Source organism: Amorphotheca resinae (assembly GCF_003019875.1).
Source record: "Amorphotheca resinae ATCC 22711 unplaced genomic scaffold M430scaffold_15, whole genome shotgun sequence".
Classification (NCBI taxonomy): Eukaryota; Fungi; Ascomycota; class Leotiomycetes; order Helotiales; family Amorphothecaceae; genus Amorphotheca; species Amorphotheca resinae.
The window spans coordinates 319,092-346,953 of NW_020194485.1; the positions used below are offsets into that span (position 1 = coordinate 319,092).

Genomic DNA, 27,862 nt, shown 5'->3' on the forward strand with positions numbered 1-27,862 from the left:
CTTAAGGTAAACAGCTCCATGATATAATTGTAATATAATAATTGGACGAAGGTATTCCGTACCTACTTTAATATACCTTAGGTACCTTACCTTACGTTATTACCTTAATCGTGGCTGAGGTCAAATCCTTCTTCAAGTAACCTGGGTACGACGACTTATTACAGTGCCTTGTCATAATACCTGCGTAAATACTGTACCTCTTGCTCAACCTCAGCTATTCGCACCAAACAAAGTACATCCAACAGATCTCACCACGGCATCAATCACCTCAATAAGAGACGGTCGCAAAAGGATCAGGAAATCGTCTTGTCGGCTGTCAAGACGATTGGCAGACCCTTGTTGCAAGCAAGGCAGCAGATAGCGACCGCACCACCGCCGTCATCCATCTCAGACATCTATCTATCTCCATCCGCCAAACCAACCCCCCCACGAACGAACCCTCCAAAAACCACCGACAATGGCGAATCCCCTTGATACCGACGCTGGCTCCGAGCTCTTCAGCAGCTACGAAGCGGAGCTCAAGCTCGTGCAAGCCGATCTCAACCAGAAGCTGGACCAGATTCCAGATCTTTCCGGCGAGCCCCGCAAAGCAGCCATCACGCAGGCAGAGCGGGCGTTGGAAGAAGCAAATGAGCTGGTGAGTCGTCCGCCGTGGCAATGATCCCGTCAATATGATACTAACAAGTCCCCCCCCGTGCAGCTCGATCAGATGCGCCTTGAGAAGCAGAACATCCCTTCGGCGACCCGCACCAAGGTAAACCAGCGATTCCGCAACCACGAATCCGACGTCGATGCATCGAAACGGAAGTTGCGCACGCTCTCTGATGACCGCTCGGCGCTGTTCGGCTCGCGATATTCCGACAACCCAAATGATGTCCAGCTGGAGCAGCGACAACAACTCCTGTCTGGGACTGACAGGCTGGAACGCAGTTCCCAGAGGCTGAAGGCCAGTCAGGCACTGGCGAATGATACAGAGGCAATCGGGGCGAGCACCCTTGCTGATTTACATAGGCAGAGGGAGGTGATTCAGCATACGAACGATACGCTGCTGGAGAGCGAGGGATACGTCGATAGGAGTGTGAAGACATTGAGAGGGATGGCGCGTAGGTAAATCGTCCCTCAAACCATGTTTGCAATATGCCCCTTACAGAATCTCTTGGGAAGAAACTCATGTCTGACGCGCCTCTCTCTTGGAACAGGATGGCTACAAATCGGATTATAACAGTTTCAATCATCACCGTCTTGGTCCTTCTCATCATCGCGGTTATCGTCAGCAAGTTTCGATGAGCTGGATCTCGTCCGGCTTTTGGCGTTGGGGCGTGCCTTGCTGATATACACCTTCTGTCTGTCTGTCTGTATTCCAAGTCTAATACAAGAGAATTTCACAGCATTCAAGAAGTGAAGTGACGAGAGGAGGAGGTTGGGATGTGACGTTTTGCTAAAGGCTCTTCTTTCAAGAACAGCGATGCCTGTCTGTCTGAATTAATACCATACCTAATACAACATGAGACGATAAATTTCAACTTCGCTTTCTCACGGGTGCAATGCTTTGGTCAAGCGTCATAAGTCAAAAGGGAAAGTCTCGATTATTCGAAAAGTACTTCAATATAAAGAGATTGCTGTTCTCCCGACAAACCTCTATTCATTTACCCCCCCCCCACCCTTCTCTCCTCTCCTCTCTCTCTCCCCTTCTAGACCAAGCAACTGCATTCATTGATCATTCTAACTGCATTCATCATTATTGTATTGTATCGTCGCATTGTCAGTAATGAAGGGAGGGGATGTGCTTCACACTGAACCATTTGCTTGATATAAAATAGGTAGTCGGGTCTTCTGCATAAGGTTCTGTGAAGATTGGGATATAGTCACTTAACATCATAGGTATTATCGTAGTAGGGCAGCTTGATATGATATACCTAGCCAAAAAAGAAAATACCCCATGCTCATCATATTCATAACTATCTTTTTAAAAGTAAAGTAAAGTAAAGATTCTGGTAACTTTAAGCAAAAGAGCACACACAGAACACCGTCTACCGAAAACCGTCATTTAGATCGCCATAAAGAAGCTCTTCTCGCCCTCCTGCGGTTTTACAAGCACCCTCTTCAAGATAGGATCTGCGCAAGAAGTCCGGATTCTCTCGGGCGTGGCGGGACTCTCCAGACATAGGAGTCCATCGCCTTTCGTGTCCTTCCCTAATTCGGGTTGGACACCATACTGTTTCCGTGCCGCCTTCAATGCATCGCGGATCGCAAAGAATACCACACTACCCATGAAAAGTGGTGGTTCACCAACACCTCTACTTCGCTGGATGGTTTGCAGGTTCTCCCACTGGACTCCTTTCAGCATGGAAACATTGAATTCCTGTGGGATATCTCGGAATCCAGGGATTTTGTAGGCACCAGGCCCGCGAGTGGCGAGCTGACCTTTCATCGGTCCGCCACGGAACCACAAGCTTTCTTCGGTCGTGAAGAGGCCCACCCCTTGCACGAAGGCGCCCTCAATTTGGCCGTAGTCAATAGACGGGTTGATGGAGCGCCCGATATCCATCTTCACGTCAGCTCGCAAGCAAGTCCAGTCACCAGTTAATGTATCAATCTCGACTTCTGCGGCGGAGACACCCTGAGTGAAGTAGAAGAACATTTGTCCTGTGTTTGCACCCCACTCGTAGCCAATATCAGGCGTCTTATAGAATCCATTCGCTGACAGGTTGACTCGATCAAAGTATGCAGCATGGGCAAGTTCTTTCATCGTCGCATCTTTGCCAAGCTTCTCCCTGTAAGGCGCCAATCGCTCATTGATCTGGGCACAGGCGTTGAATATCGCGTAGCCGTTGAGATCTGAAGAAGCAGATGCTGCCGTTGACGAGGTATTTGCGACAGTGTTGGTTGCCGTCTCTGAAATAAAGACATCGGAAAGTGGGACTCCGAGAGCTTCGGCAGCTATCATCGTCATCTTCGTGTGTAGACCTTGTCCCATCTCCGTACCACCGTGAGCAACCAGGACCGAGCCGTCATGGTAGACGTGAACAAGAGCACCTGCTTGATTGAGGAAAAGAGCAGTGAAAGAGATACCGAACTTGGTGGGTATGAGAGCTAGACCACGCTTCTTCCACTTATGAGTTGCGTTGAACTTCGTTACCGCCTCTCGTCGTTCTGCGTACGAGAATTCGTCTTGGACTTGCTTGTACATGATTGGTACATGCCAGTCTTTCAGGCTTTGATTGAAATGGGTTTCTTCGTTCGATTTGTAGAAATTGATCTCTCGCAATCTCTCGACCGGCATCCCAAGCCGATCTGCTATCTCCTCCATGTAGGACTCGCAGATCCAAATGCCCTGTGGACCACCGTAACCACGGAACGCAGTGTTTGATGCGGTGTTCGTCTTACAAAGACGTCCTCGAACGTTAACATTGGGGATAAGATAGCAGCCATCTATGTGTGATAGTGCTCTGTCGCAGACACCACTACTGATATCTTGTGACCATCCAGCATTGCAGTAGACGTCTGCATCAAGGGCTTGGAGTTTCCCATCCTTATTTACTCCAACCTTCCAATATGCGAGGAAGGGATGTCTCGCACCAGATGTGATCATATCTTCGTCCCGGTTCAGCATGCAGCGGACTGGGCGACCCATTTTCTTTGCGGCAAGAGCAGTGATACCGCTCAATTGAACAGAACGGGTTTCCTTGCCTCCAAACCCACCACCAATGCGCTTGACCCTAGAGACGACCTTGTTGGCAGCGACGTTGCATACTTGAGCAACATACATTTGGCTGCTCACAATTAGTTACGTGGATCTACGTGAAAGAGAGAAAGGGTCAAATAAGACTACTTACGTCTCTGTCGGATTTTGAGTACTGGCGAAAACCTCCATCTCTCCGTCTTCTGGCTTCGGTACCGCAACGCAAGCTTGGGTCTCGAGATAGAAGTGCTCTTGGCCCCCCATTCTGCTAACACCGGTGAAAACATACTCAGCTTTCTTGAATGCCTCGTCTGTGTCGCCTTTTTTGATATATCGGTTATGATCGTAGAAACTCTTTTGTTCAATCGCTTCCTCCATCGTAAATACCGCAGGTAGCTCTTCGTACTCGATCTTGACAGCCCTCGCTCCAGCGGCAGCGTGAGCTGCACTGTCCGCCAAGATCATGCCAATTGGTTGGCCAGCTGTGTAGACTTCGTCGACTGCAAGGAACAACTCATCAGCGACAGGAGCCCCCCAGTAATTGGCTTGCGGACTAGGCATGTCATTATGGTCCACAAAATCGACCACTCCAGGAAGTTCCATGGCTGGAGAGAAATCGACAGAAATGAGCTTTGCACGGGCTTTGGTTGAAAGCACCAAACAACCGTACAACTCATTCTTCTGAACTGGAATATCATCGGTGTACTGAGCTTCTCCACAGGACTGTTTGAGAGCAGCAACATGAGGATTTGCCTTGCCGAGGATGTTTTGTTGGTAAGCAACTGTTGCGTCTCTATCTTCCTTGCCGGTTGAGATCATTCTCTCAATCTCCGGGATAACTTCCTTGTCAACTTCAGTCTCTTTAACCTCAAGCTTCGAAAGAACGTCGTGATAGAAGCGATAAAAAAATCCAAGCGCCAATGACTTTCTATATGTGGCCATGCCACCTGGCACACTAAATTTGAGATCGAAATCGTGTTCGAGCGCATTCATGGTGCCTTCAAGGGTTGAAGGGTCAGTCAACTTCTTCCCTACGAGATAGGCATTGGCTTTCTTGGCAGCAATCGTAGTGGGAGCCATTCCTCCGTAAACAAGATCTGCGCTCTCAACCACGTGAGAGTCGTTCAGAGAAATTCGAAGTGCGGCGTTGACAATAGCGATGTCGTCGTCTTTGCGTTTCGATTGCTTGTACGCCTGGAAATATTCCCCCTTCGCACTAGTTACTGGGATTCGGATGCTGGCTATGACAGCATCTTGAGGAAGAGCGGTCACCCGATAACCCTTGAAGAATTGCGACATAGGAATTTCAGTCTCCTTGTCTAGTGACTTGGCCACCAGTATCGCGTTTGATGCCACGAAGACGGGGTTGAGATCGGATATAGGAGATGCAGTTGCAAGATTTCCGGCTGGGGTGCCAACGTTTCGGATTTGACGGCCAGCAAAGTATCTGAGCTGCTTGTGAATAGCAGCAAAAACTTGGCCTCTCTCAGGGCCATAATGCTCGACGGCTTTGAGGGCAATCGACTCCAGATCGGTAAGAACGACATTTCCGCCAATTTCCAAATGATCGTCTTTGAAGGAGAATTGACGTAGTTCCGGGATATCCCCTACAAAAACCGATACGGGATATTGCATGGCCTTGAACTTGATTTCAATTTGAGTTTCTGAGCTTCCTCCGATAATCTTAGCTGAAGGATAGACGCTTTTGATCTCTAGAAGCTGTTCCAGGGTGACGGGGCGATACCACCTCTTTCTCTTATTCCCAAATGCTAAAGGCTTGAACTGATGTTTGACAAGTGCAGGAGGGAATATAAGCTCAGTGTCGGGATTATATTCGATGAATCCAGGGGGAGTAAATCGTTTAACTGGCTGATCGTCCTTGAAGCCATTGCCTTTGCAACATCCTCCAGAAGCATTGCCTTTTCCATTCTCCATGCAGCATCCACCACCACCGTTTGCTTTCGCTTTGCCACATGACATCTCCACACTGAAGGTCTGAGCAGCGTCAAGGATCGGACGGTAGCCTGTACATCTGCAGAGGTTGCCGTCAAAGGCTTCTTCAACGTCATGCTGGGAAGGGTTCGAATTATTTCGAAGCAAGGCATATAAACTCATCACTATGCCTGGTGTGCAGAAACCGCACTGACTCCCATTTCCCTTCGCAATCCTCTCCTGCGCAGGGTGGGGCCTCTTCACATTTCCAATCCCCTCAATGGTGATGACATGTTTTCCGTCGACGCTGACCAGCGGTGCCAGACAAGCATTAACGCTAGCATGATATATCTTCTTCGTTGTAGGATTGAATTGCGACACAACTACTGTGCAAGCGCCGCAACCACCCTCAGCACATCCCAGTTTCGTGCCTGTGAGGCCAATTCCGCGAAGATACTCGAGGAGGGTGACTTCGGGATCGACATCGTCAATTACGACGCGTGTGCCATTGAGGTAGAAGCGGAGGGTATCGTCGTAGGCGGTGGTGATTGAAGAGAGGGAAGGAGTGGCGGAGTTCGAGACATCACGTTCAGGGGAGATGGCAATGGGAGCCATGATGGGCCACGACCGAGGAGGCTCTTCTCTCCAGGGATGCCTCGGTGAATTTCTTCGATGTGCTCCAAAGCTATTCGCCCCACTCTCTGGCAGAAGCTAAATCTCGATCAAGACCCCGGTCGTCGTCAAGAACTCTTGAATGACAAGGCTGCTCAGTCACTGAGGTCTTGGAAGCACAAGGCAGTAATTGAATTGACTTGAACTGAATTGAATTGCAATTTGATAGAAAGAAAGGAAAAGAGACAATTGGACGCAGCAGATGAGGGGGGAGTGAAAGTCGCTATCAGGCGGTATCCGAAGAGCTGTCTGTGTACGGTATGATAAAAGGCACGGCGTTGGCTTATCTCGGCCTGCGTCCGCCGTCTGTCGATGGGGCTCTGTGCCTCTTGGCCTGTCAAGACGCGGCTAACGGCGGGGTCAATCTGGGCTTCTGGACTCCCCCACAAGATCTCGATCGGGCGACTCTTCTCCAAGGTCAGATTCGGATGCAGTGCAGAACGCGGACAGCAAAAACAAAAAGAAGAAGTATTTTGAAGTGGTAAGGGAGAAGACATGAAAAGATATATGAACGTAGGTATTTATTTATACATCTGAACCATTCCTTATTTGCTTCTTCCTCGTCCTCCCCCACTTCTCTTGGTGGCTGTCGGGGAGCTCCGCCGGGACGCCTCAGGCATCCACAGGCAGGAAAGATAGACTCGGCGACCAATGAGGCTCTTGGGCTTACTAAGCACGGCGACCGACGTGAAAGCGCCAACGATCATGTGATAGGTCTCTAACAATGGAAGCATCGAGGCATCTCGGGGTTCCTAGAGGCATATTACTCGAAACAAAAGAAGAGAAATGGTCTGATCATGTATATGGATCGGAATGGCCCTTCTGTGTTGGAACCAATGATAACAATGTTCTCCAACTTCGAAGAACCGAAAATCATTCCAGTGGTTGACGCTGGCCACACTGCCGTTTAAACTCCTCTGCCGCCTCAGCGAGCAGTGCTTCATTTTTATGCTGTTGGTATATATTTACCTACGTCCAGACCCTTTTCCCCGAGATGATTTCATGACTCTCCCACCTCCGCCACGTCCTCCACCATCGTGTCTCTTCCCCTCACCTAACCCTCTTCGCCCATTGGCTATTCCTCCTCTCCCACCCCTTTGCCCACCTCTGCCTCTCCCTGCCCTTTGCCCGTCTCTCGAAGTTCCACCAATGTGTTTCTTGACGGCCTTGATATCCTCCTCATCAACATCCATTTCATCATCCTCATCCTTACTTCTCTTATTTGAGAACTTCAATCTTCCACCTCTGCCCCTCTGGACCGCATCCCGGCCCTTAAGCGCGTTCACATATGCACCCACACCACCCTCGTCATCGTCGCCGTTGCCCTCGGCCGGGGTATCAATAACCATCGCATCATCATCACTATCGCCATTAAGCAATAATTTCCCATCCAGATCGACCTTTGCTTTCGTCTTGGCGGGAGTGCGCTGTTTCACCGGTCTCGTCGACGAGATGTTTGCCAGTGCCCTTCTGTCTAGAAGATCCAACGGCTCGTCTTCATCTTCCACAATGTATGTTTGCCCTCCCTTCTTCGAGCCCTTCCGGCTCTTGCCCAACATCTCATTATCCGAAACATCAGAGCCATCAGAAGAATCGTCACTACCATAGACAGCTTCGTCATATTCGCTCTCGAATCTACCTTTCTTCTTGCCGCCTCGTGCTTCCCCGCCTTCCTCATCACTGCCTTCAGGGCCTGCTGCTTTCGCCGCATCCTTATGACGCTTATTCCGCTCCTTAGTCTTGCGGATATTGGCAATGAGCTTCCGGTCTTCCTCCGGGCAGTTTTTGTTCACAATGTCAACTCCGAATCTTCTAATCATACGTTCCAGAATGTGCTTGACCTTCGCCTTAAAGTGAGCTTTGTGCTCGTGACTCCACACCAGTAAGTTTGGTATCAATGTCGTGAGCCGAGGAAGCATAAGGTCAGTGGGCAGACTGATAACGCAAACTTTGACGAAACCGAGGACGCTACGAACGATTTCGCGGTTATTGGACGTGAGGAAGAGATCCATAGTTTGGACAAGGTCGGTGAGGGTTTCCGGCCTAAGCGATTCTCGGAAGTGGTAGAGGATTCTGGTTAGGGCAGTGATTGAGGCAGAGACCATGTGAGGTGTGCTGCCGGCTAGACCGGCGCTGACCATAGTAAAGTATTCTTCAAGATTCGCTGTTACGGCCGGAGCGTCGTCAGGCATGTGAGGAACCTTGCTGTTCTCGATCATGGACCCCGAGGCAGACACAAGCTTCTCGCCCATGAGGACAAGCAGGTCAAAGGCTGCAGTTCGTGCTCGCTCATTGACTTCTTTGCACGAAATAACGACTTCTGATAGGATTGCCGGAATAAAATGGAGAGAATCGTTGGGGAGAAATGGGATGAGTGTTGATATTGCAGCAAGTCGATCTCTCTTGGCTGGTGTAGAAACCTTCTCTGCGCTGCTAAGGAGTAGTTGTTGAAGCTCAGAACTGCGCTGTTGCAAAGCCATTTTGCCTTGTTCAGACTCAGCAAGGCGAGGAATAAGTTTGTATGACTTCTTCTGGAGCTGAGGATCGTCATCTTTGATTATTATAATTGACGCAATGTTGAATAAGATGCTGAAACTCTCTCGTGGCAGGTAGATTGATATAGTAATAACCAAATCCATGAGCGTGTGGCTCATAGGAGGCATCTTGTCAGCTGCGTTTTGTTGCTTTTGCTTCTGTTTTTCGGCCTGGGTTTGTGCTCCTGTTTCTGTCAACGAAGACTCCAACATTTTGGTAACACGCTCGAAAGTCTCCATGAGCTCGGTAGCCGGTGCAATACTAAGATAGGCGTTGATACATTGTAGGATATAACCCCGATACTGAGGCAATGTCTGGCTGTAAACGTTGAACAGGACCGCAAGCATATTGGGGGCAAAGGCTGATAGGTGATCTAGGTTCTTTTGAGCAACTGCTTTGGAGACTCTGCTCTGAAGAACAAGATCATCTTCTGTCTCGATAGCTGCTATGGCTTTGTTGGAATCTACCAGAGTTTGGAGAGCTCTGCAAACATCAGGACGTAGATCAACCTGCTTGTACAGCAGATTTGCTACCATTTCCGCAAATCCCTGGTCAAATGCCTCCGGAAGATCCAGTGGCAAGTCGCAGTATCCTGGCAATAATGCCCATATCTGCTGGACAAGCGTCTCAAAAATCTTGATTTCCATAGTCTTTTCTGCGTCCCCGTGGTCGATGACTTTTTGAAACATAAGCTCGCTCAAAGGAACGAACTCGGTCTTGAAGTGTTGAAGGTTGGTGTTGCTAACATAATCACGCAGGATGGGCAACATCCAAGCCCGCCCAGGCTGCCCAGCTTTTGGTTTCGCGAGGTTCAGGGGTAAGATCCTCAGCACACTCTCTGGCCCCATCGCCCGAATGGCTTTCCCAATAATCTCGTCTGCTTCCTTCTTGCCGGTAAATGAGTCGTTTCCACGGAGCTCGCCGATAGTCCTGACGACATCGGCCAGTATCGGGTCAGCTCGCCATCGCAAGCCATCAAACATGGCACCCATGACATTGAACGTCTCCATCCACGCAGCCTGGTATTTAACGCTCAGAAGGTCCACAGCAGCTTTTGCCAGCTTCTCTAAGACCTTCTCATCGTATATTGATGGCTCCAAAAGAACAGAGTCGGGTATGCAATTTGCCATGAAAGAGATCAGGCATTCAGACGCTGAAACGCGAATGTTGTGCGATGAAGATGCCAAGAAACCAGAGATCAAATCAAATAACTCAGGTAACTTCTGGAAAGTTTCTTCCGGTTCAATTTGTGCCGAGACATCATAGCCTCGTGATAAAACGGCAATCCAAGGTGGTAGAACTTGGGAATCATTCTGAGATGGTCGGAGCTCCGAGATCACCTCTAACAGCCGAGGAAGTTTGGAAGACGCTTCACTCTCGCCCGCCATGCCCTCGAATATTATTTCGAATACCTCAAATGCCGCCATTGTCATGTATTCATTGCTTGACCTTGAGATATTGAGTAGGATCTCGCACAGGGGCTCTATTTTCCTGCTAGGCCAGCCACCTGAAGCAGCAGCTACAGTCTTAACCAAGTGCAAGGCATGTATTAAAGCAGGCTCATGTTCTGCTGCACCGCTCTTCCGCTGCTTCCTGGCTTGGCTCGATTTAGCAGCAAGGTCTCTCAGACTCATTAGGGCCGTCTCCGCGCACATATCTGCAGCTGGGTGGTCGACAGATGGACTGGGAGGTGGATTCTTCAGGACTTTTGTGAGTGCTTCCTGAGCCCGCTTCCTGATCTTTGGCCTGTGGTCAACCGCCAGGGTCAACAAAGCAGCAATGGCACGCCGCGGCCCAATCTCTGTCTGTGAAAGTTCCCATGCCTTTGAATCTTGCGCAATCAACAATGGCTCGAGACACCCTATCGCAGGTCTTAAGAGGGGAGCATCTGCCTCTGGAAAAGAGAATGCAGGAGCAATGTTCGTAAGGATCTGAGAGAACTTCGACTGCAATAAAGGTTGCGGGGTGTATGGTGCAACGACATCCAGGAGGTAAACAACCGAAGTTGCCAAATCTTTGTTCACAACATCTGTAGATGATATAGACTGTCGGAGAAGGGCGAGGAGAGCGGTAAAATATCCTGTTGGAGAAGCTTCAATTTTCTGGTCCCGTAAGGTATCTTCAACAGCAGACAACACAATGGCAGTCTGTTTCCGGATCAGTACTCTGAGGCAAACAGAGAGAATGAGGAGCCTTTAATACCTGATGCTGATTCTGTAGCTTCGGCGAGCGAATCTTCTCGAGCTTCTCTTGGAGAGACATATTGCACGAGTGTATTGGCTCTTGCGCCGTGCTTCTCGAAATCAGATCACAGAAAAAAAAGTTTCCAATCGATAAAGTCGCATATCGATAGTACTGGGGCCGTCAAGCGAATGCCCACGCGCTAAGCCTCTTCGAGACTCAAGAGCTTTCTCCAATCACAGAGATACGGGGTAAGGGTCCCCTGGTGCAAATAAACAACAGTAGCATCCCATCATTTACATCTGGACACATCTTCCTTTCCTCCGCAGTGTATATACATCTACTCTGTACTCCTGTATTTTAATTCCTGCGCCTTATCCGACGCACTATTCAACCGTCTCTCCTTACGTTCTCCCGAGAGAGCCGCATATTAGCTTATTGCGGTTCGGCGCCAGACACAGGAATTGCGCGACTGTGATCTGTTCACTTCATCTACGTTGAGAACCACCTCTCTGCCCCCGTCCAGATTCCTCATATCTACTTCAACGCACTCGCCATCATGCGCTTCTCTGCAGTTTCCGTCCTGGCTCTTCCGCTTCTTGCTGCTGCTGCCACGAAGGAAGTGAGCCCTCTCGAACGGATCATCGCCCGAACGCAAGTCTACTTTGAAAACATTCTTTCAAAAATCCCCAGCCCAAACCAGGCTCACTCCGATGTCGAAGTGGATGCTGCTGCTGCTAAAGCGGGCAGTAAACCTCTCCATATCTTGACTCTGGACGACTGGAAGGAGACAATTCAAGGAAGCGTCAAGCCAGCAAGCTCAACACCTGAAGAGTGGTGGGTCTTGGTCACTGGAGGCAACAAGACCTGCTTCGGCCATTGCACTGGAGTTGAGACTGCGTTCAACGAGACTGCGGCCCTCTTCGCCACTGATCCTACGGCGCCGCATCTTGCTTACCTCAACTGCGACAACCAGCCGGTTCTTTGCAACAGCTGGAGTGCTGGTCCACCAAACCTCTGGGTCATGCATGTATCAGCACCGCCAGCCCCTGTCGATGTTCGGGTCCTCCACTTGAACTCTAGCACGACAACTGCTAAGACCTTCACTGATATACATTCTACCAAGTCCTGGAAGGAGAAGGATCTGTATGAAGGCTACTTCCACCCCTTTGATGGTCCGCTTGCCAAGTACGGCCTTGCGGTCCCTCTTGGTTATTTCTTCTGGGTCCTGGCTATTGTCCCTAGCTGGGTCTTTATGATTGCCGTTTCTTTCATCAGCAGAAACATCATGTAAGTGATGGAGGATAATGCTCAATTGCTGTATAAGTGCTAACTATGGATCTAGGGGCAGAAAAGCCCTTGGACCAAACCCAGGCCAAGGAGGGGAAGCGGCCGCGGCTCCTCGCGCTCGCGTAGGTGCTCCTCCTGGAGATGGAATTACATATTAGGCTAATATTTTCTGGTAGTAAATAACGGATGGAAGCTGGGAGGTAATTTGACATGGCCGAAGGGGGAAAATAGCACTGTTTCTGGCGGGCTCAAAATTATATAGTGATCAATCATAATATCATTGAAATCATTGGGTATCAAACTCCTGCCATGCAATCGTATTACTGGATCGGTCCAAGTCATCATTTCCCGCACGAACTGTCCAACCTGGTTAAGCCCTCCAGGACCTGCTCCCGAAGCTGCCCATTTGCTAACCGGCCATATCGCAAATCGCTCAGCCCCCCGACAGTTCCCCTGATCTGCTCTAAAAGGGCGTCAGCCTCCTCTTCGAGCCTTCGGACTTCATCTTCGACGTCCTCAACAGCCCTCTCCATTTCCGGCAAGATTGAGGTTAAGGTGTGCGGTTTCGACACTGGTAGGTTTGATGTAGGCCCAAAAAGCTAAGGGGGCAAGAGTCAGCAAAGATTCCTTGCTTTCTCAGTGTCGCTGTACTCACAGCACTCTCTATATCCACCTCATCATCCTGCTCTTCTCTTGCAGCTGCCCTCCGTGCTTTTACAACAGCTCGCCGCTGTGCATTTCCGCGTTTGGTTTCCGTAGCTATGTTATGGGCTACCGCATCTGCAATTTGTGCACGTTGATGCTGTAAATCGCGGTACAATGTCCGGATTTGAGGAGAGGATTGCTGAGAGCGGGGGAAGAGCTCAGTGAAGGCCTTGAGGGAGATGATGGAGGGTAGTGGAGCTGGGGGCAAAAGGAATGTGGAGAGGATTGTTGCTTCAGTAGGAGCCATAGTTAGGCCAGGCCGGAGAAGCTGGTGAAGATATGGGGATGCTACCCGTATAGGCTCCAACACAAGATAGAATACCCCAGTACAAAAAGAATGCAGAACAGATCGCGCCCAACTGGAAAGGTTCGGGATTTGGGTGAGAGTGCGCTCTGTTATCTCATGAACGTCGAGATTAATGACTACCTCTGCACCAGGAACGGTCTTTGAATAAAGAACCCCAGCCAGTCCAATATTGTAATTGAAAAAGTCTTATACTATGCAGTAGATAGCAGACGCGGTATCTATTTCAATAGACTGAATAGAATTTAAGCAAGACGCGTCCAACGCGCGCTCGGCTGCTGTCTCGCTTCGAGCCGAAGCTTTGACTTTGCCTGTCCCTGGATCATCGCCCATCCATATTCATTCCTTCCCCTGGAACATCACAACATCACGCTTTAGGAAAAATAAAAAGAGAGAAGCAACGGTCTCCTTGGATAGCGCCTCATTTTCTCCTTTTGGAAACCAGATATGGCGCCTTCTAAGTCAGCTGCGGCCACCGCCCCCTTTTCCAAAGACGAGCGAGTTCTCTGCTTTCATCACGAGATGCTCTACGAGGCAAAGGTGCTGGATTCCCGGCCCACCGAGGACAACCAGTCATGGCAGTACCGGATCCATTACAAGGGATGGAAAAACACAGTGAGTCCATCTATTTTCTTTTGCCTTTCTTTGCTTGAAGTGCTTGGAGTGCCGCAGAACCTGCGGGTCCTTCCATAGTTGGAAGCCACAGTTGGGATCTGGAAGGAGTAGTTGAGCAACTCCCAGAGCGAAAAGACTGAGAGGATGAGAGATAGAGAGAGCAAGGAAGCAAGCGGGCCGTACAGAGAGACAGAAGGAAAAGGACGCCCATCTTCCTGTTTCATCGTCCACACAGCACTACGCAGCATCAAGATCAAACATCAGAAGTCGCTGTCCATCTCTCTATCTCTCTACCAAGCACTTGAGCTCCATGACCCCCGATCTTCAGAATATTGAGAAGGATGTTCCTAACCATGTGATTCAACAGTGGGACGACTGGGTTCCTCAAGACCGAGTGAGGAAATTCACAGATGAGAACAAGGAGCTTGCTGCCCAGCTTCACAACCAGATGAAGCTTCTTCAACAGAGGGCACCAAAGTCCACCACAAAGAAAGGTGGCCGAACGAATGGCTCAGATTTGAGTTCTGCACGTGGCAGTGAAGAAAGACATGCCTCTACTGCTACTCAGAGTGGGCGTGGACCAAGACGAAATCGAGACTATGATCTTGAACCTGTGAGTGCTTGATTTTCTTATGTCATTCTTCTCATTCTCTGTCCTTTCTCCCAGGGTGGTTTGCGATGAAGTCACGACCGTCTGCTTTGAGCCACCCCCATCTGCTTTGGACCGGACCTCGACACGTCTTGTTGACGCTGGATCTCACTTCCGATTATTCCTCCAGCCTCTTCTGTCCCTCGTCCTCCCTACCAACTCTGCAATATTTTCGAGAGATTTTTGGCCGCGCAGCGATGTCGCCAATCGGCTCCTGCAGAGTACTTGGCCACGAATCCATCGAAGCAACGGTAAAGCCTCGTCGATGTGAACCTTGTACAATTGGAGCGATCCAAAAAGCAGCGACTGGGATCTCCTCAGAGTTCTCTCTTTTGATTTGCCAGAAGAAGAAAACTAAAAAGAGACCCTATCCAAAGTTGGCTATCCACACAAAGATTGGACCCGCCACACCTGCTCCTCGTCTCTACTACGAGGATATGCAGAATTGTCCTTGCCACTCGCTGGGGTTATTCGCCAGATGCCAAATTTAAGAGACTCTGTAGTCAGAGACCGTTCAATGGAGATTTCTATTTTATTGGGCTTTTTGGAGAGCTCTTTCAGTGCTTGTGCTCCCTGCGTCCCTTAAGAAGCCATTTCTAATACGTGATGTTCAATTACAGGAGGCGGAATTCCACGCGAGACCGTCAATCAAACTCCTCATACCCGATCATATCAAGGCCATTCTAGTCGATGATTGGGAGAATGTCACCAAGAACCAGCAGCTCGTTCCACTGCCCAGCGCGCATCCGGTCAACTCCATTTTGAACGATTATCTCGAGTTTGAGAGGCCCAAGCGGCAACCAGCCAGTGCTCAAGCTGATATCTTGGAGGAGGTGGTTGCTGGATTGAAGGAGTACTTCGACAAGTGCCTAGGACGCATTCTTCTTTATCGGTAAGTATGCATCAAACATTTCCCATAACTTTCTAACAGTGCCACAGGTTTGAGCGTAATCAGTATCTTGAAGTCCGCGAATTGTGGAACTCAAACAAGCCAGAATGGGCAGGCAAAGGTGCTGGTGACACCTATGGTGCGGAGCATTTATGCCGTCTTCTAGGTAAGTTACTATTGCTCCTAAATTGGAGTATACCTAATCTTGTGCAGTTTCTCTACCAGAACTCATCGCCCAAACCAATATGGACTTGCAGTCTGTCAATCGTCTTCGCGAGGAACTCTCGAAGCTGACGAACTGGCTCGGAAGAAATGCGACCACCTACTTCGTCAGTGAATATGAAACTCCTAATCAGGACTATGTCGAAAAGGCTCGTGGCGTTTAGGGGGTTCATTAAGGTGCATGGAATGGAGCATGGCGTTACCTTTTTCCTTTATATGACTATGGCGGCACTCTCTCAACTGTTCAAGTAACTTGCTTTCGTGGTGGGTGGGGTTCTCCAGTGCTTGATTATCAGGTTTTTGGCCTCAATTAAGGAATCGGATAGCTTTTCAATGTATTTCAGTCCCCTAATCATAGTTTCTTCTTCACAACACAGTCCCCCTATCGCAACTCTCAAACTGACCAACGAAGGAATCAGATAAATCAACGATCATGGCTAGCAGGGAGTAGATTTCTTAATACTTCCCCACGTTGAGTATCCTCTTGTCAGTGCGCAAGTGTATATGAGAAAACAACAAGTGAGATTTTTGATGAAGGTGTAGATTGTATCGCTTTATATGCACAATGATGATTTACCACCCATCGTGCCTCTTCTAGAGGACGCTTCTCATGATATCCCGCTCTTATTCGTATCTTACAGCTCCAAACAACACTGATCCAGACGCCATTAAATATCACCATCCATAGCCTGGAGGATGCTTTGGCCATAACGAAGTAGAAGATCCGACCTGGGGCCCACGCCAAGAATTGCACATACTTGCTCGAGGTGCAGCCTGAGCAAGTCCGGATTATGCGTAACCGCCCCATACCATCCTCCAACGCTCCTCAACCAGCTTCACCTCCTAATCATGCTTGTCGCCTTGGCATCGCCGTCTCGATATAATATCCGGGATCGGGTTTTCGTTCCTCCCTAAGTTCCTCCTTGGTCAAAGGTTTCTCTACCTCTCTGACAGAAATCAATTCCTTGACCTTCATAATTTGACCGGCGACTTCGGGCGTTACGGGATAGAAGACAGTCTTCATTCTATGGCGGAGGCCGAGGGCTTTCAACACGCCCTGCGTTCGTTTCGGCAGGCCTATGCCTGATCGCATGAGGGTTATGCGGAAATATGACATCGTGACTAGAAAATAGATATCAGCCGATGAATCAGGTATACCTTTAGAGAATACTGCATACTTCTTTCTGCTCAGAGAATGTTGGTCCTGTTGAGCATGTTTAACTTTCAACATGTCGCGAAGTGCTCCGTAGAAAATATTCGGCAAATTCCGAGACGAGGCGCTACTGAAGCTACCTACGTAGACGCGGAGCCCAACCCGACAGATAGCCCCTCGAGGCTGACATCTGCAGCTCCAAGCATGACTTGATTTCTGGGGTATTGAACTTGTCGCGCATTCAATCCGCCATGACTATGGACAGCTCGACGGTAAAGCTCGCCGAGCTGCTCCGGCATCCAGACGATCTGGACAAGATCTCCGCCATGAAGCTCGAATACACACGGAAAAAGGCAGCGGTCGATTCGCAGCTTCGCAGCGGGCTCAAGGAGCAATTGGAAGTCACACAATCTGGGATGAATGGGATTACAGATGGGCAACGGACGGTCCAACTCATCAAGGAGGAGATGATGAAGATTGATAAGCTATGCGCCGATGCGCAGAACATGATCCTCGATTTCCCAAATATCAATCTGGTTTCGCAGACACAGAAGAATTTCACTGCAGTGGGGAATATGCGGCAGAATCTGGATAGCTTCAATGACCGTTTGAGTCAGGTGGAAGCGATGTTGAGGGAGGACGATCAGGATCCGGAGAATATGCCGAATTTACTGGCTATCCATTACGAATTGACACAGTTGAGGAATATAAGGGACGATGCCATGGAGCAGATTCAAAGAGCTGATGACTCGGGCTTGGCAAGTACGTTGGAGGACTATTTTTCACGGCTGGACGAGACTGTTGATTGGTTTGACGAACACGTTGGGACAATTGCTTTGAATTTGATCAACGTGCTTATCAATGGGAACAATGGGCTGGTTGTCCGGCTAGCAGTCATTATTGAGGCAGAGGAGAAGAGTGATAAAAGAGTCCTGGCGTTGCAAGAGGCGTTGAAGGACCATAAGGAAATGGCGACACGATTTCAAAGCATCACGGATGGCGCCAGGCAGGTCAGAGGATACAAGGAGAAATTCTTGCAGGCGATACAGGTCCATGCGGACGAGCAGATTCTCCAAACTAAACAAGAATTCTTGGATGATCCCTCGAAGTTGGAGAAAAGTTTGAGATGGTACTTCAACGACCTCAACGCTGTGAAGCAAGGAATGGTGCCTCTCATGCCGAGGAAATGGAAGATCTTGAGAACCTACGGTAAAATATACCATAAGGTCATGCACGACTTTCTCGTTGGCATGATCGATGACCCACAGACGAGCTCTGCGAATATGCTGGCTATTCTTAACTGGCCAGAGAAGTACTACGCAAAAATGAAAAAGATTGGGTTTGAGGAAGAGGAATTAGTTCCCCAGGTTATTGATGGCCGGGAGCCTGAAATGGTCCGCGAATTCCGTCAACTCATCATTCGCTTCCTCGATGAATGGCTTGGCAGAATATCCACGGCAGAGAAGAAGGATTTCGCTGAACGAAATGTCGAGGGTTCGAACCTAGATGCGGATGAATACGGTTATTTCCGAACAAAGAACCTAGTTGACATGTGGCGAATGTTGCAAGAGCAGGTAGATGCAGCAGGGAACTCGCAACGGATGGATGTAACAGAAGGTGTTGTCGATGCAATGATTCTTCGGCTCAAGTCCCGGCAACAAGCATGGCAGAGAATGCTAGATGATGAGGCGGCCAGGTATAGTAGCAACAACCCTGATCTAGAGGGATTCCAACCTCTTCAGGATTGGCTTGTTGCTATAGCAAACGATCAGATTGCCTGTATCGACGACAATGAGGAAGAAGGTCGGTTTGCGTACCTAACCAGCTTTCGGCAGAAATTTGAAACCTTGGTATCAGCACCGTACCTGGAGAGAGCGGATGTCGAAATAACCACCCTGCGTGATGGCTATGTCGATCTCAGCACACATTGCATCGCAAAGTTTGCGCAGTTAATCTTCATAGTCGATTTCCGGAATGTCATGCCGGACTTCTTCACGCCGAAGTGGTATGGCACTACAGCCATGAAGCAGATGACTGTGACGTTCGAGGAATATGTCGGCGATTATAGAGACGTCATGCACCATTCGCTCCTCGACATCTTCGTAGAAGAACTTGCGGATGAGCTCCTTGTCCGCTATCTATCCAGCGTCAAGAACAAGGGTGCAAAATTCAGGCGACAGGATCCTTTCAAAGACAAGCTTTTCAACGACGTTTCAACAGCATTTGAATTTTTTACCAACAGCGCTTACCTGAGTCCGGATGTCAGCGATGTAATTAAGCAGAAATGGAGGGTTACAGAACGGTTCCTCCAGTTGATTGAGTCGGATAAGTCCGCTGTGCCGGATGTCTTTGCTGCTTTCAAAACGGATTATTGGGACTTGCAGCTTAGTTGGGTGGAAGCTGTGTTGAGGGCCAGAGATGATTTTGATAGGAGTCTTTTGAGTGCAGTGAAAGCCAGAGCAGGGCAGATTGAAGTTCCAAGAGGGGTGGAGACGATTATGAGCAAGGTCAAGTAGCTCCGGATTTGATGTGGGAGCATAGGGTCAGCGTGGCGTTAAGGGGCAATCTGGCGCATACGGAAGATCATTCGCGCTGTATAATAGAGTAATGCTTGGCCATCTCAGATTCCATCAAGAATAGTTATTCGATATCCAATCATCAATGATTTTAAACGTGCCTCCTCCGTAGAGATACTGTGAAGCCTCAATCAGGGGTCTCCAATTGAAAAATAATACAAGATCACGTGCTACGCGACAGTCGCGTCGCATACCTTAACGCGGCCATCTGAATGAGACAGGCGCTCAGCTCACTCTCAACAACAGACTAAGAAATATGGTAAGTATCTCCGTTTAATTTAGTGATATATCTAACAGGATGTAGGCACCAGACTTAGCAATACTGAAAAGAAAACGCTCTCGGCCTTCAGACTGGTGGGCGGCTCCCCCGACGAGCGCGGCAACCCCACCACCACAACAAGATGAGCCTGCGCGCAAGCAACGTGGTCAACCTTCGACTTCAGATCTTACTGGACGAGTAATACAAGAAGCTCCCGCGGCTGTAAATCGAGGAAGGGTGGCCAAAAGCCACGACGGGCCGTCGGCCGAGCATGGGAAAATCGCGGGCAAGTTGAGACGAGGAAGGTCATTGAACACTGAAGATGAATTACAAGCTTCTGCTGAAAAAGCGCCTGAGATTGAGGCTACGCGGAATAAGAAGAAGAATAAGAAAGCTGGACAGCCTGCGGTTGGGCAATTAGTGGAGGGAACAACGGTTGATTTACCGGCTCAAACACAGACATCGAGGAAGCGTGGACGATCTACTGCAGATGCGAGGGAGCAAGTTGTTATTCCTGCTCCGACTAAAGTCGACAGTCAAACTGCACAAAAGAAGCGGGGACGACCCCCGGCTTCACATACAAAGGAGCAACCTGCTGTTGAACCACCAGCGGAGGCAGGATCACGTAATGCCCAAAGACGAGGTCGGTCGTCGAATCTCCAAGGAGAGATAGAAACCGCGGTTGAAGGCCCGTCCAAGAGTCAGAGTCGTCCAACAAAGCGCAAACGGCCTCCTAATACGGAGACGGAAGCCATTGGAGCTTCTTCCACTGAGGGCAATGTCACTAATAAGAGGCGTACACGTCAATCAGATGCTGGGATCGCGGGGCCCAGTTCTACCAAGCCTCTGGTCAAGGACGTAGGTAGGTTGACCGCTCGAGAGGGGCGACACTCAAACACGGTTCTTGAGGTGCAAACTGCTACTTCAGCCTTTTCGAGAAAGCGCAAGGCACGTAAGAATGACAATGATGCCCCTACCGCCACAGCCGACAGAGTGCCTTCAAATAATGCAGCACCGGACAAGCCTAGAAAGCGTGGTAAGGAAATAGATACGGGTGTGTTAGAAAAAAGTACCAAAGCCCCAGTTCAAGGGAAGCGGTCAAGAACCTCTCGAAACATTCAACAGGGAGAGGATGGGCGCGAAGAATCAGAAGGTAGAAGAGTACCTGCTTATTGCTATCAATGATTCTGCTAACGCACAATACAGGATCAAAAGACCAAGAACATGGGAAGAAGCGCCGTCGTGCTGAGAAGCCAGTGCAAGAGGATGACCATGAAGCATCCGAACCCGAGATGCCGCTGACCTATCAACATCTTGCTCCAGTGACTCGTCGGGTCTCCCGTCAGATCATCGAAGCGAAATGGGAGCCGCTGCCTCCAAGTTGTATCGAGCTTGTCTCACAATTGTTGAATGATATGCAAAGACCAGTGGTCGTGCGTCTTAATGATGAGCGTAAGAGAACTCAAGCAAGCACAGCTTTACAAATGGTATCCCGCAGACTAGTTAGCAAGATTTCGAAAGGGCTTCCATTTCCCCAGGGGACACGGAATCGTCGAGAGGATGATTTCGATTTTGAGAAGATTCTGAATCACAACAGAGACCTTGAGGCTCAACTCACTCCCATATTGCATGCAAACGAGCTCTTGGATTCCGAGCTGAAGAAAGAAGCAGCTCGTCTCGAAGTAGAGAAGGAAGCACTGTTGGAGTTGGAAACCAATGCAAAGACTGAAGCCACTAGAAGGAAGGAAGCCGGGCGGAAGGTGCACTCGTTGCTTCAGTCTGGAGATTCGGTCACGACAGAAGATGGCCTGAAAGATCGAATTGGCTTCGCGGTTGGCTCCAACCATCTACCGCTATCCCTGGTAAATATCCCACCTTATCTTGATAAACCAAGCTAATATGCTCAGGAGGATGAGGATCTTCAAGCCGTCGTTAAGGAATTACAAGGCCATGTGGGCAGTATCCAGAGCAACATAGACCAGGTCAAAGGCATCGCTCACGCAATGTCGAAGAGCAAAGCAGCTGTCCAGGCAACTCTATTCGATCACCTGGAAAAGCCCCAATACGAGGATGTTGTTCTAGGATAGGGCTGCTCTTGGCTATCAGGGTGTGACGGGCGAGAGCGAACATGATATGTTGGCGTATGGGGCAGGGACAGGCATGTTAAGTATAACGAAAGACGTATGCTGTACTTTAAATAAGATACCCAGCGCGTATTGTTGTTGTCGTCGTCACATGTATTGCTCTGGGTTATAAATTCATAAAATGGAGACTGACCTTTTCCTGGTACCTTATTCGTCAAGGATCTCCCGAGGCCCTTGCTTCTGGATTGAGGCTCGGTCCCAAGCACAGTCATGACCCGCCCGCTTTCCTTTACCGTAGAACCGGATCCACGCATCACTCACCACCCTGTTCAACGACGCAACGCGACTATTAGATGTGAGAAGCCGCTTCAAATCTACGCGATTCGGGAGTTGGGGTAAACTGAGCACGGTAATTGGGCATATACACATACCTTAGGTACTGAAGGGTGGCGCTGATAGGTCGAGCAGGGTTCCGTGGCGAAACTTTTTAAGGCCAAGACCGCCCTCGCAAGACCGCCCTTGAAGGACGACAGCGCACGTCGCATTCAGATGGACTCCCTCGAAACGTAGGGCCCGATGCCATGGAACAGAATGGGACCAGCAATGGGCAGGATGCAAAGCGGCAGGCGTCGCCGCCTGCATCTGGCGCAAGCAAGAGCCCTAAGAAGAGGCGCAAGGTGAATCACGGTACGTCGACGGTGCCAGCGACATGGCGCACTATTCTTGAGACCTTCTGCTGATCATGGAACGTGTTCCTGCAGCTTGTGTGTATTGTCGACGATCTGTAAGTCACCCATTGGACTGGAATACAAGGGGTGGCCTCGTTGGGCGCGGTCTCTGCGTGATGTTTGACTATGAGCTAATTCGATCTGGTACCTGGCCAGCATATGACATGCGATTTGGTACGACTTCCCGTTCAATATATGCAGCCACTCTTGTGGTACTGGAGGCTCCCTGACTAAAACTTCCCGTCGCACAGGAACGCCCTTGTGCGCGCTGTATAAAGCGCAATATCGGGCATCTCTGCCATGACGAACCCCGCGAACCGGACTCGGCCACGAAGAAGTCGAAGAGCCAGCATAGCAATTCTGCGGCGGAGGATGGTGGATCGCCACCAGATCAGCTCCAGGGAGGCATAGACAGTGGCATGAACAGCGCCCTCGATAAATCACAGGAACGATCGCAAGGCAAAGGTCTGGCTTTAGGCGCAACTACACTCTCTCAAGGCGACCCTTCACAACTCGTTCAGCCATCCCCCGTATCGGGAATCCAGCCAAATGCTCTCAGTAGCAACGGCAATCAATGTAAGACCCTGATCGCCCTGTTCTTGTTATAGATGTTGATACTGCTTGTAGTCATCGGATATTCGGACGACTGGGTTGGGTCCCAAAATCAATTTCAAGATATGCATAACTACCATCCCTCATATATGTTCAATGCGCCGGAAGTTACCAATGAGTATAACCTCCTAAACGATTTCCTCAATAACAGTTTGTTGGATGAGGGTGCTCTACTTCCGGACGACTCTAACCTTTATACTGATTCATCCAATAATATGGTATCTGGAGGACTCGCCAATCCGTCTCTTGCTCCTGGATCGCAACAAGGGGCTTCTTTGGCTCCGGGAAATACTATGGGGAATGCAATATCTAGACCTGCAAGTGTCATACCGACTGATAAAACCCGCGAATACTATCTCCAAGCGGCAGACCCCACTGGCAATGATGCACCTGAAGAGAGAATGCAGCGATTACTCCGAGCGAAGTATGACGCCGGGATGTTAAAACCCTTCAACTACGTGAAGGGCTATGCGCGCTTATCTGCTTATATGGATGGCCATATGCAAGCGGCTTCGAAACAAAAGATACTTCGTCAACTTGACCGTTTTAGGCCAAAGTTTAGGGAGAAGGTTCAGGCATTGACGGATATTGAACTTATATATGTTGAGATGTGGTTTGAACGCAGTCTTATGGAATATGACCGAGTGTTTGCGAGCATGGCGATTCCTGCGTGCTGTTGGAGGCGGACCGGTGAGATCTTCCGGGGCAACAAGGAGATGGCTGAGCTCATCCATGTCCCCATTGAGAAATTAAGAGATGTAGGTATACATTCAGCACATTCCGCCATTATTACTAATATCCATGTAGGGCAAGATTGCGTTGCACGAAATACTGGCTGAGGAATCCCTTGTTAATTATTGGGAGAAATTTGGCGCAATTGCTTTCGACCAGAATCAGAAAGCTCTCCTGACGAGCTGCTCTCTGAAGAATCCGAATGATCAATCCAAAGATCCGACGATTAGGTGTTGCTTCTCCTTTACAATTCGGAGAGATGATCACAAGATGTAAGTTGCAGCATCTCTATCTGTTCTAAAGGGGGGCATTTACTGACCGTAAACCCAGCCCGTCACTTATCGTGGGCAACTTTTTACCACAGGACCCAGTACAACGCTGAAGTCTGTTTTACAACGCATCTTGTAATTACCTGAACATATGGGGTGATCAAGTATATAGGCAGCGTCTTGATGGAGTGTGGGATTGGCGTTTGTGGGTTTGGAATATATATATGTGCCTGGGTAAGCTCATGCGGGCCGAACCTTAAAAGTGTAGCTTGACTTTCCGTGCTTCTCGTCTTAGTTGTAGATGGCGACAATCAATCCAGAACCATCATTTCTTCGGGAAACCAAATACCGCAGCCAAGTAGCAGCATATGTGGATGCAATTTCTCTTCTTTCGACTTCAGTATCCTCTGCAGCCTTCATATCTCTTCGAAGTGCTACAGTACTACCCCCTGATTGCAAGGGAGATGGCGCCGGCGCAGCTACAACGCTCCGACAAAGACAGACGCCTCAGATCCATCCTTTGCAAGTTACCCTGTTCATCATTCGATCGTGTTTTCATGGCTAATCGTCGAGCCCAGCATTCGCTGCCGACTTGCAAGCGCAATTACCACTTGTATTCGCCAAACCTCCCGGCTCGCTGTTCAACGACGTCCAGAAACAAATCCTAACCTTTCCCAACAATCTTGGCCCCTCTGCAACTGCCAAATGCGAGGAGATTGATAGTAATGGCACGACTCTTTGGAATATCTGTACTCGACTTCGACGGACCTACGATTCCGAAAAACCACAAGATGTACCGGTCATATTGCTCATCACGCGTGTGTTTGCGTTCCTCCTATTAGACTGTGCTCTTGAAAGTGGGAAAAGTACTATTGCGAACCTTGTGCGGTTGATGAAGATTGGTATCAAGGCCGCAAAGAATTGCATTGGTATGTCACAATGGAGCAAACCACGGTGCTACACGGTTGACGTGAAGCAGACAGGAATCAGACAGATCTCGCACTGAAGGTTCTCGAGAAATTGGGCAAATATGAGCTGCTATTGAAAAATCCGGATGGACAGTCTTCCCGTGAGAATGTTGAGGTCCACGAAAGACTGGTCGCGGAATATTATGTCCTTCGGACTGCATTGGTAAAGCTATCCTCCTTCGTCCCAGATCTCGGCCTTTAACTTCTCTCCATAGGCATGGCATCAAGACCAACTCGAAATGGCAGAGCATATGTTCAAGAAATCGATGTCCTCGAAGCACTTCTTCGACCCCGGTACAGCAGAAAGTTTAGCAGACGTTCTCTACGAGATGGGGAAGGATCTTCTTGTGAAACAACAGTATACAATGGCAGTTAAATGGCTCGACAGAGCATATCAGATTCTTATTGAACAAGAGCTGGATAGACTCAGTATGGACGCAAGCGAACTTCGAATATCGATCGTCGAGTCTTTGATTAAGGCATTATTAGGAATCCAAGACCAAGAGTCAGCGGATAAAGCCCGCAGCCTGGTTGATTTTCTTGAAAATGAAGTTGGAGACAAGCTGATTGTGCTGTTGTTGAGACTGGACCTTCTCTCCGCAACGACCAATGAGAGTTTCGACAGCAATTCATATAGCGATATCCTACGGAGAATGACTAGGACCGTGGTTCTCACCGAACCAAACTTCAAGCTGATCATGTACCACATCAGAAAGCTGAACGAGAGAAGCCCCGGTCTTGCCTGTAAAGCTTTGGATGAGCTTCTAAGGCTACGCATTTTACAAGCAGAACGAGATGAGTGGGTCGAGAAGGTCATTATCACGCGCTTGTGGATGACTACAAATCAAAGAGACACACCGGATGTCTTGGAATTGCTTGAGGAAGTCCTATCCGCAATTCTTGAAAGCCTAGGCCAGCCAATCAGCTCGGCAGTTACCCTTGCAGCGCATACGGTTCGTTCACTTGATCTAGAATCATTTGATAGGTAACTGATTGATAGCAGCTATTATGGAAACGTATCGAGTCCAACTACACCCAGGGACAGTATGACGCGGCAGAGAGATGGTGCCGTCTCGCCATGCATCGGATATTTGAGAAGTCAGGGGAACTCAACATGGCTCGAATCTCAAGGTAAATTATCAGTGACAATCACTCATGTGCATAAACTTATCTGTGGCTGATAGGAAACTTTTACTATGTGCGCTTGCGAAACAGGACACTAATAGTGCACGAGATACTTTTGCATCGATGTCGGATACGTCTAAAAATGAACCCATGACGAGGTTCCTGATGTATAAGGTAGCTATACGCTGTGGAGATGTTGATCTTGCCGCCGACTGTCTACGAATAATCAGTTCCTCTTCCTCGAAAGACCCAACACTTCTATATGCATGTGTCTTGGATGCCCAGCAAGTTGGTAATAGATTGCTAGCGCTGATGGCTCTGCAGCTTGTTCTGGAGGAGCAGTTTGTTCTCAAAAATCATAGTTTTGCGGCTTCCAGCACTGTGCATTTGCCGTCACTTCTTCGTAGCACAATTTCATTGACGTCTGCAGTTCTTAATGGATCGAAAGACACCGAAGGCTCACCTGAAGCCGAGGCGAACGTGGAGAAACTTTGCAAGTTTTTCGAAGGGGGTAAGCATTCTTTCTATTTTCAAGAGTCAAGACTGACACCTGATAGCCGTCACTGATATGAAAAAGACGTGTCTATCAATACAGGCGTCAGAAACCATTTGGACTATCCCTGAGCTTGACTGGTTCTCGAAGAATTCGTACAACCTCGCCGTAAAGCACCTGTCAATTTGGAATCCTCGACATTCCTTGCGTATGCTAATATGCTGTATTGCGTTCATCGACCAGTATCCAAAAGACTTGGCCGAGACGGTGTCCGATGATTTGTCACTGCGCAAAATGTTCTGCGAGTTTTCAGCCGCAATAGCGCTCGTTGCTCTAGCTCGTGGGGAAGACCTTATTGAAAATCAACTACAAGATTATCTAACTCTTCGAAAACACGTTAGCAGCTTTGACAACCTTCTGCAGGAGAAACTAGAAAAATTAGAGGGGGGTCCTAAACAGGACCTGCTTCAAAAGCTTGCAGTTTTGTTGGGGTTTGACTTTGAAGCATCTTGCAAATTGAAAGCTTGGGATGATCTTAGTGAGATCATTATCAAGGCAGCATCCTGCAACAGCCCACGGGTCTACGAATTGATGGCAGATTGCATCTTATCATCACAAGCTCCAACGCAAGGTCCGCTACCTGGCTTCCTTTACTTATTCATGTGATTAATACTGATTCTTCTTGGCAGTCCTAGTAACAAGCTTAAAGAAAATTGTCAATGAATCCTGGACCCTCGAGTCACTCAATAGCACGAAACTGGGCAAGTACATGCGTTGCCTCTTTCAGGTTGCTTTGACCGATAGCCCCGGTATTGCAGAGCAACTGCTTGACCAGGTCCACAGCTTGGCCTCGGAAGCGTCCCAGGTTATTAAAGATCCCCTGTTTTTTTGTACACTCGAGAAATCAAGCACTAACACCATCATCATCATCATCCAGACAGACCACCCCTATCCCTCGGACGAGCTTGAATGGATCGCGACTCGCGCTTTCAACCACGCCGTGGATCTATACTGTAGTGAACAAGACGACGCGTGCAAGACCTGGGCCGGCAAAGCCTTCAACATCGCACATCTCTGCAACGATGATGGCGCCTTGGAGAGAACGCTGCAGGGCAAGTTCTTAGGCTTGAAATGGGATGCCTGAAGATTGAAGATAGGCCTGCCTGCTAGTTATATATAAATAGAAG

The 27,862-nt window shown here is 49.0% G+C and overlaps 10 protein-coding genes across 10 annotated transcripts; 7 read left to right on the forward strand and 3 right to left on the reverse strand.

Moving 5' to 3' along the window:
* Positions 1-177: 177 nt before the first annotated feature.
* Positions 178-1,515, forward strand: M430DRAFT_37823 (hypothetical protein). The gene is made up of 3 exons (XM_024867189.1): positions 178-637; positions 701-1,107; positions 1,200-1,515. Exons 1-3 carry the CDS (start codon positions 458-460, stop codon positions 1,285-1,287), a joined length of 675 nt encoding a protein of 224 aa, XP_024716499.1. The 5' UTR covers positions 178-457; the 3' UTR covers positions 1,288-1,515.
* Positions 1,516-2,047: 532 nt separating this feature from the next.
* Positions 2,048-6,229, reverse strand: M430DRAFT_111016 (hypothetical protein; the record flags this gene model as incomplete). Its single annotated transcript, XM_024861405.1, has 2 exons — positions 2,048-3,773; positions 3,837-6,229. The coding sequence occupies 2 exons, from the start codon at positions 6,227-6,229 to the stop codon at positions 2,048-2,050; spliced, it is 4,119 nt and encodes a 1,372-aa protein (XP_024716500.1).
* A 1,022-nt stretch (positions 6,230-7,251) lies between these two features.
* On the reverse strand, positions 7,252-11,114 carry M430DRAFT_148668 (hypothetical protein; the record flags this gene model as incomplete). Its single annotated transcript, XM_024863137.1, has 2 exons — positions 11,024-11,114; positions 7,252-10,968 (listed from the first exon to the last, which is right to left on the reverse strand). The coding sequence occupies exons 1-2, from the start codon at positions 11,081-11,083 to the stop codon at positions 7,252-7,254; spliced, it is 3,777 nt and encodes a 1,258-aa protein (XP_024716501.1). The 5' UTR covers positions 11,084-11,114.
* A 211-nt stretch (positions 11,115-11,325) lies between these two features.
* On the forward strand, positions 11,326-13,092 carry M430DRAFT_62279 (hypothetical protein; the record flags this gene model as incomplete). The annotated part of the gene is made up of 5 exons (XM_024868977.1): positions 11,326-12,292; positions 12,348-12,418; positions 12,469-12,492; positions 12,555-12,866; positions 12,992-13,092. Exons 1-5 carry the CDS (start codon positions 11,562-11,564, stop codon positions 13,090-13,092), a joined length of 1,239 nt encoding a protein of 412 aa, XP_024716502.1. The 5' UTR covers positions 11,326-11,561.
* Positions 13,093-13,748: 656 nt separating this feature from the next.
* M430DRAFT_111162 (hypothetical protein) lies at positions 13,749-15,840 on the forward strand (the record flags this gene model as incomplete). Its single annotated transcript, XM_024861415.1, has 6 exons — positions 13,749-13,916; positions 14,284-14,533; positions 14,743-15,012; positions 15,127-15,457; positions 15,505-15,620; positions 15,668-15,840. 6 exons carry the CDS (start codon positions 13,749-13,751, stop codon positions 15,838-15,840), a joined length of 1,308 nt encoding a protein of 435 aa, XP_024716503.1.
* A 503-nt stretch (positions 15,841-16,343) lies between these two features.
* Positions 16,344-16,888, reverse strand: M430DRAFT_129998 (hypothetical protein). Its single transcript, XM_024862119.1, has 2 exons — positions 16,855-16,888; positions 16,344-16,798 (listed from the first exon to the last, which is right to left on the reverse strand). Exon 2 carries the CDS (start codon positions 16,791-16,793, stop codon positions 16,524-16,526), a length of 270 nt encoding a protein of 89 aa, XP_024716504.1. The 5' UTR covers positions 16,794-16,798; positions 16,855-16,888; the 3' UTR covers positions 16,344-16,523.
* Positions 16,889-17,010: 122 nt separating this feature from the next.
* Positions 17,011-19,485, forward strand: M430DRAFT_37827 (hypothetical protein). Its single transcript, XM_024867190.1, has one exon. The coding sequence runs from the start codon at positions 17,081-17,083 to the stop codon at positions 19,343-19,345; it is 2,265 nt and encodes a 754-aa protein (XP_024716505.1). The 5' UTR covers positions 17,011-17,080; the 3' UTR covers positions 19,346-19,485.
* Positions 19,486-19,634: 149 nt separating this feature from the next.
* On the forward strand, positions 19,635-21,962 carry M430DRAFT_195783 (hypothetical protein). The gene is made up of 4 exons (XM_024864106.1): positions 19,635-19,664; positions 19,710-20,289; positions 21,264-21,526; positions 21,572-21,962. Exons 1-4 carry the CDS (start codon positions 19,662-19,664, stop codon positions 21,749-21,751), a joined length of 1,026 nt encoding a protein of 341 aa, XP_024716506.1. The 5' UTR covers positions 19,635-19,661; the 3' UTR covers positions 21,752-21,962.
* Positions 21,963-22,057: 95 nt separating this feature from the next.
* On the forward strand, positions 22,058-24,317 carry M430DRAFT_46115 (hypothetical protein). The gene is made up of 8 exons (XM_024867819.1): positions 22,058-22,157; positions 22,217-22,435; positions 22,510-22,532; positions 22,633-22,650; positions 22,728-23,052; positions 23,104-23,846; positions 23,896-24,092; positions 24,151-24,317. Exons 2-8 carry the CDS (start codon positions 22,330-22,332, stop codon positions 24,200-24,202), a joined length of 1,464 nt encoding a protein of 487 aa, XP_024716507.1. The 5' UTR covers positions 22,058-22,157; positions 22,217-22,329; the 3' UTR covers positions 24,203-24,317.
* On the forward strand, positions 24,119-27,819 carry M430DRAFT_272261 (hypothetical protein; the record flags this gene model as incomplete). Its single annotated transcript, XM_024865552.1, has 9 exons — positions 24,119-24,611; positions 24,668-25,022; positions 25,073-25,220; positions 25,273-26,010; positions 26,061-26,188; positions 26,242-26,693; positions 26,740-27,306; positions 27,365-27,540; positions 27,613-27,819. The coding sequence occupies exons 1-9, from the start codon at positions 24,458-24,460 to the stop codon at positions 27,817-27,819; spliced, it is 2,925 nt and encodes a 974-aa protein (XP_024716508.1). The 5' UTR covers positions 24,119-24,457.
* Positions 27,820-27,862: the final 43 nt, after the last annotated feature.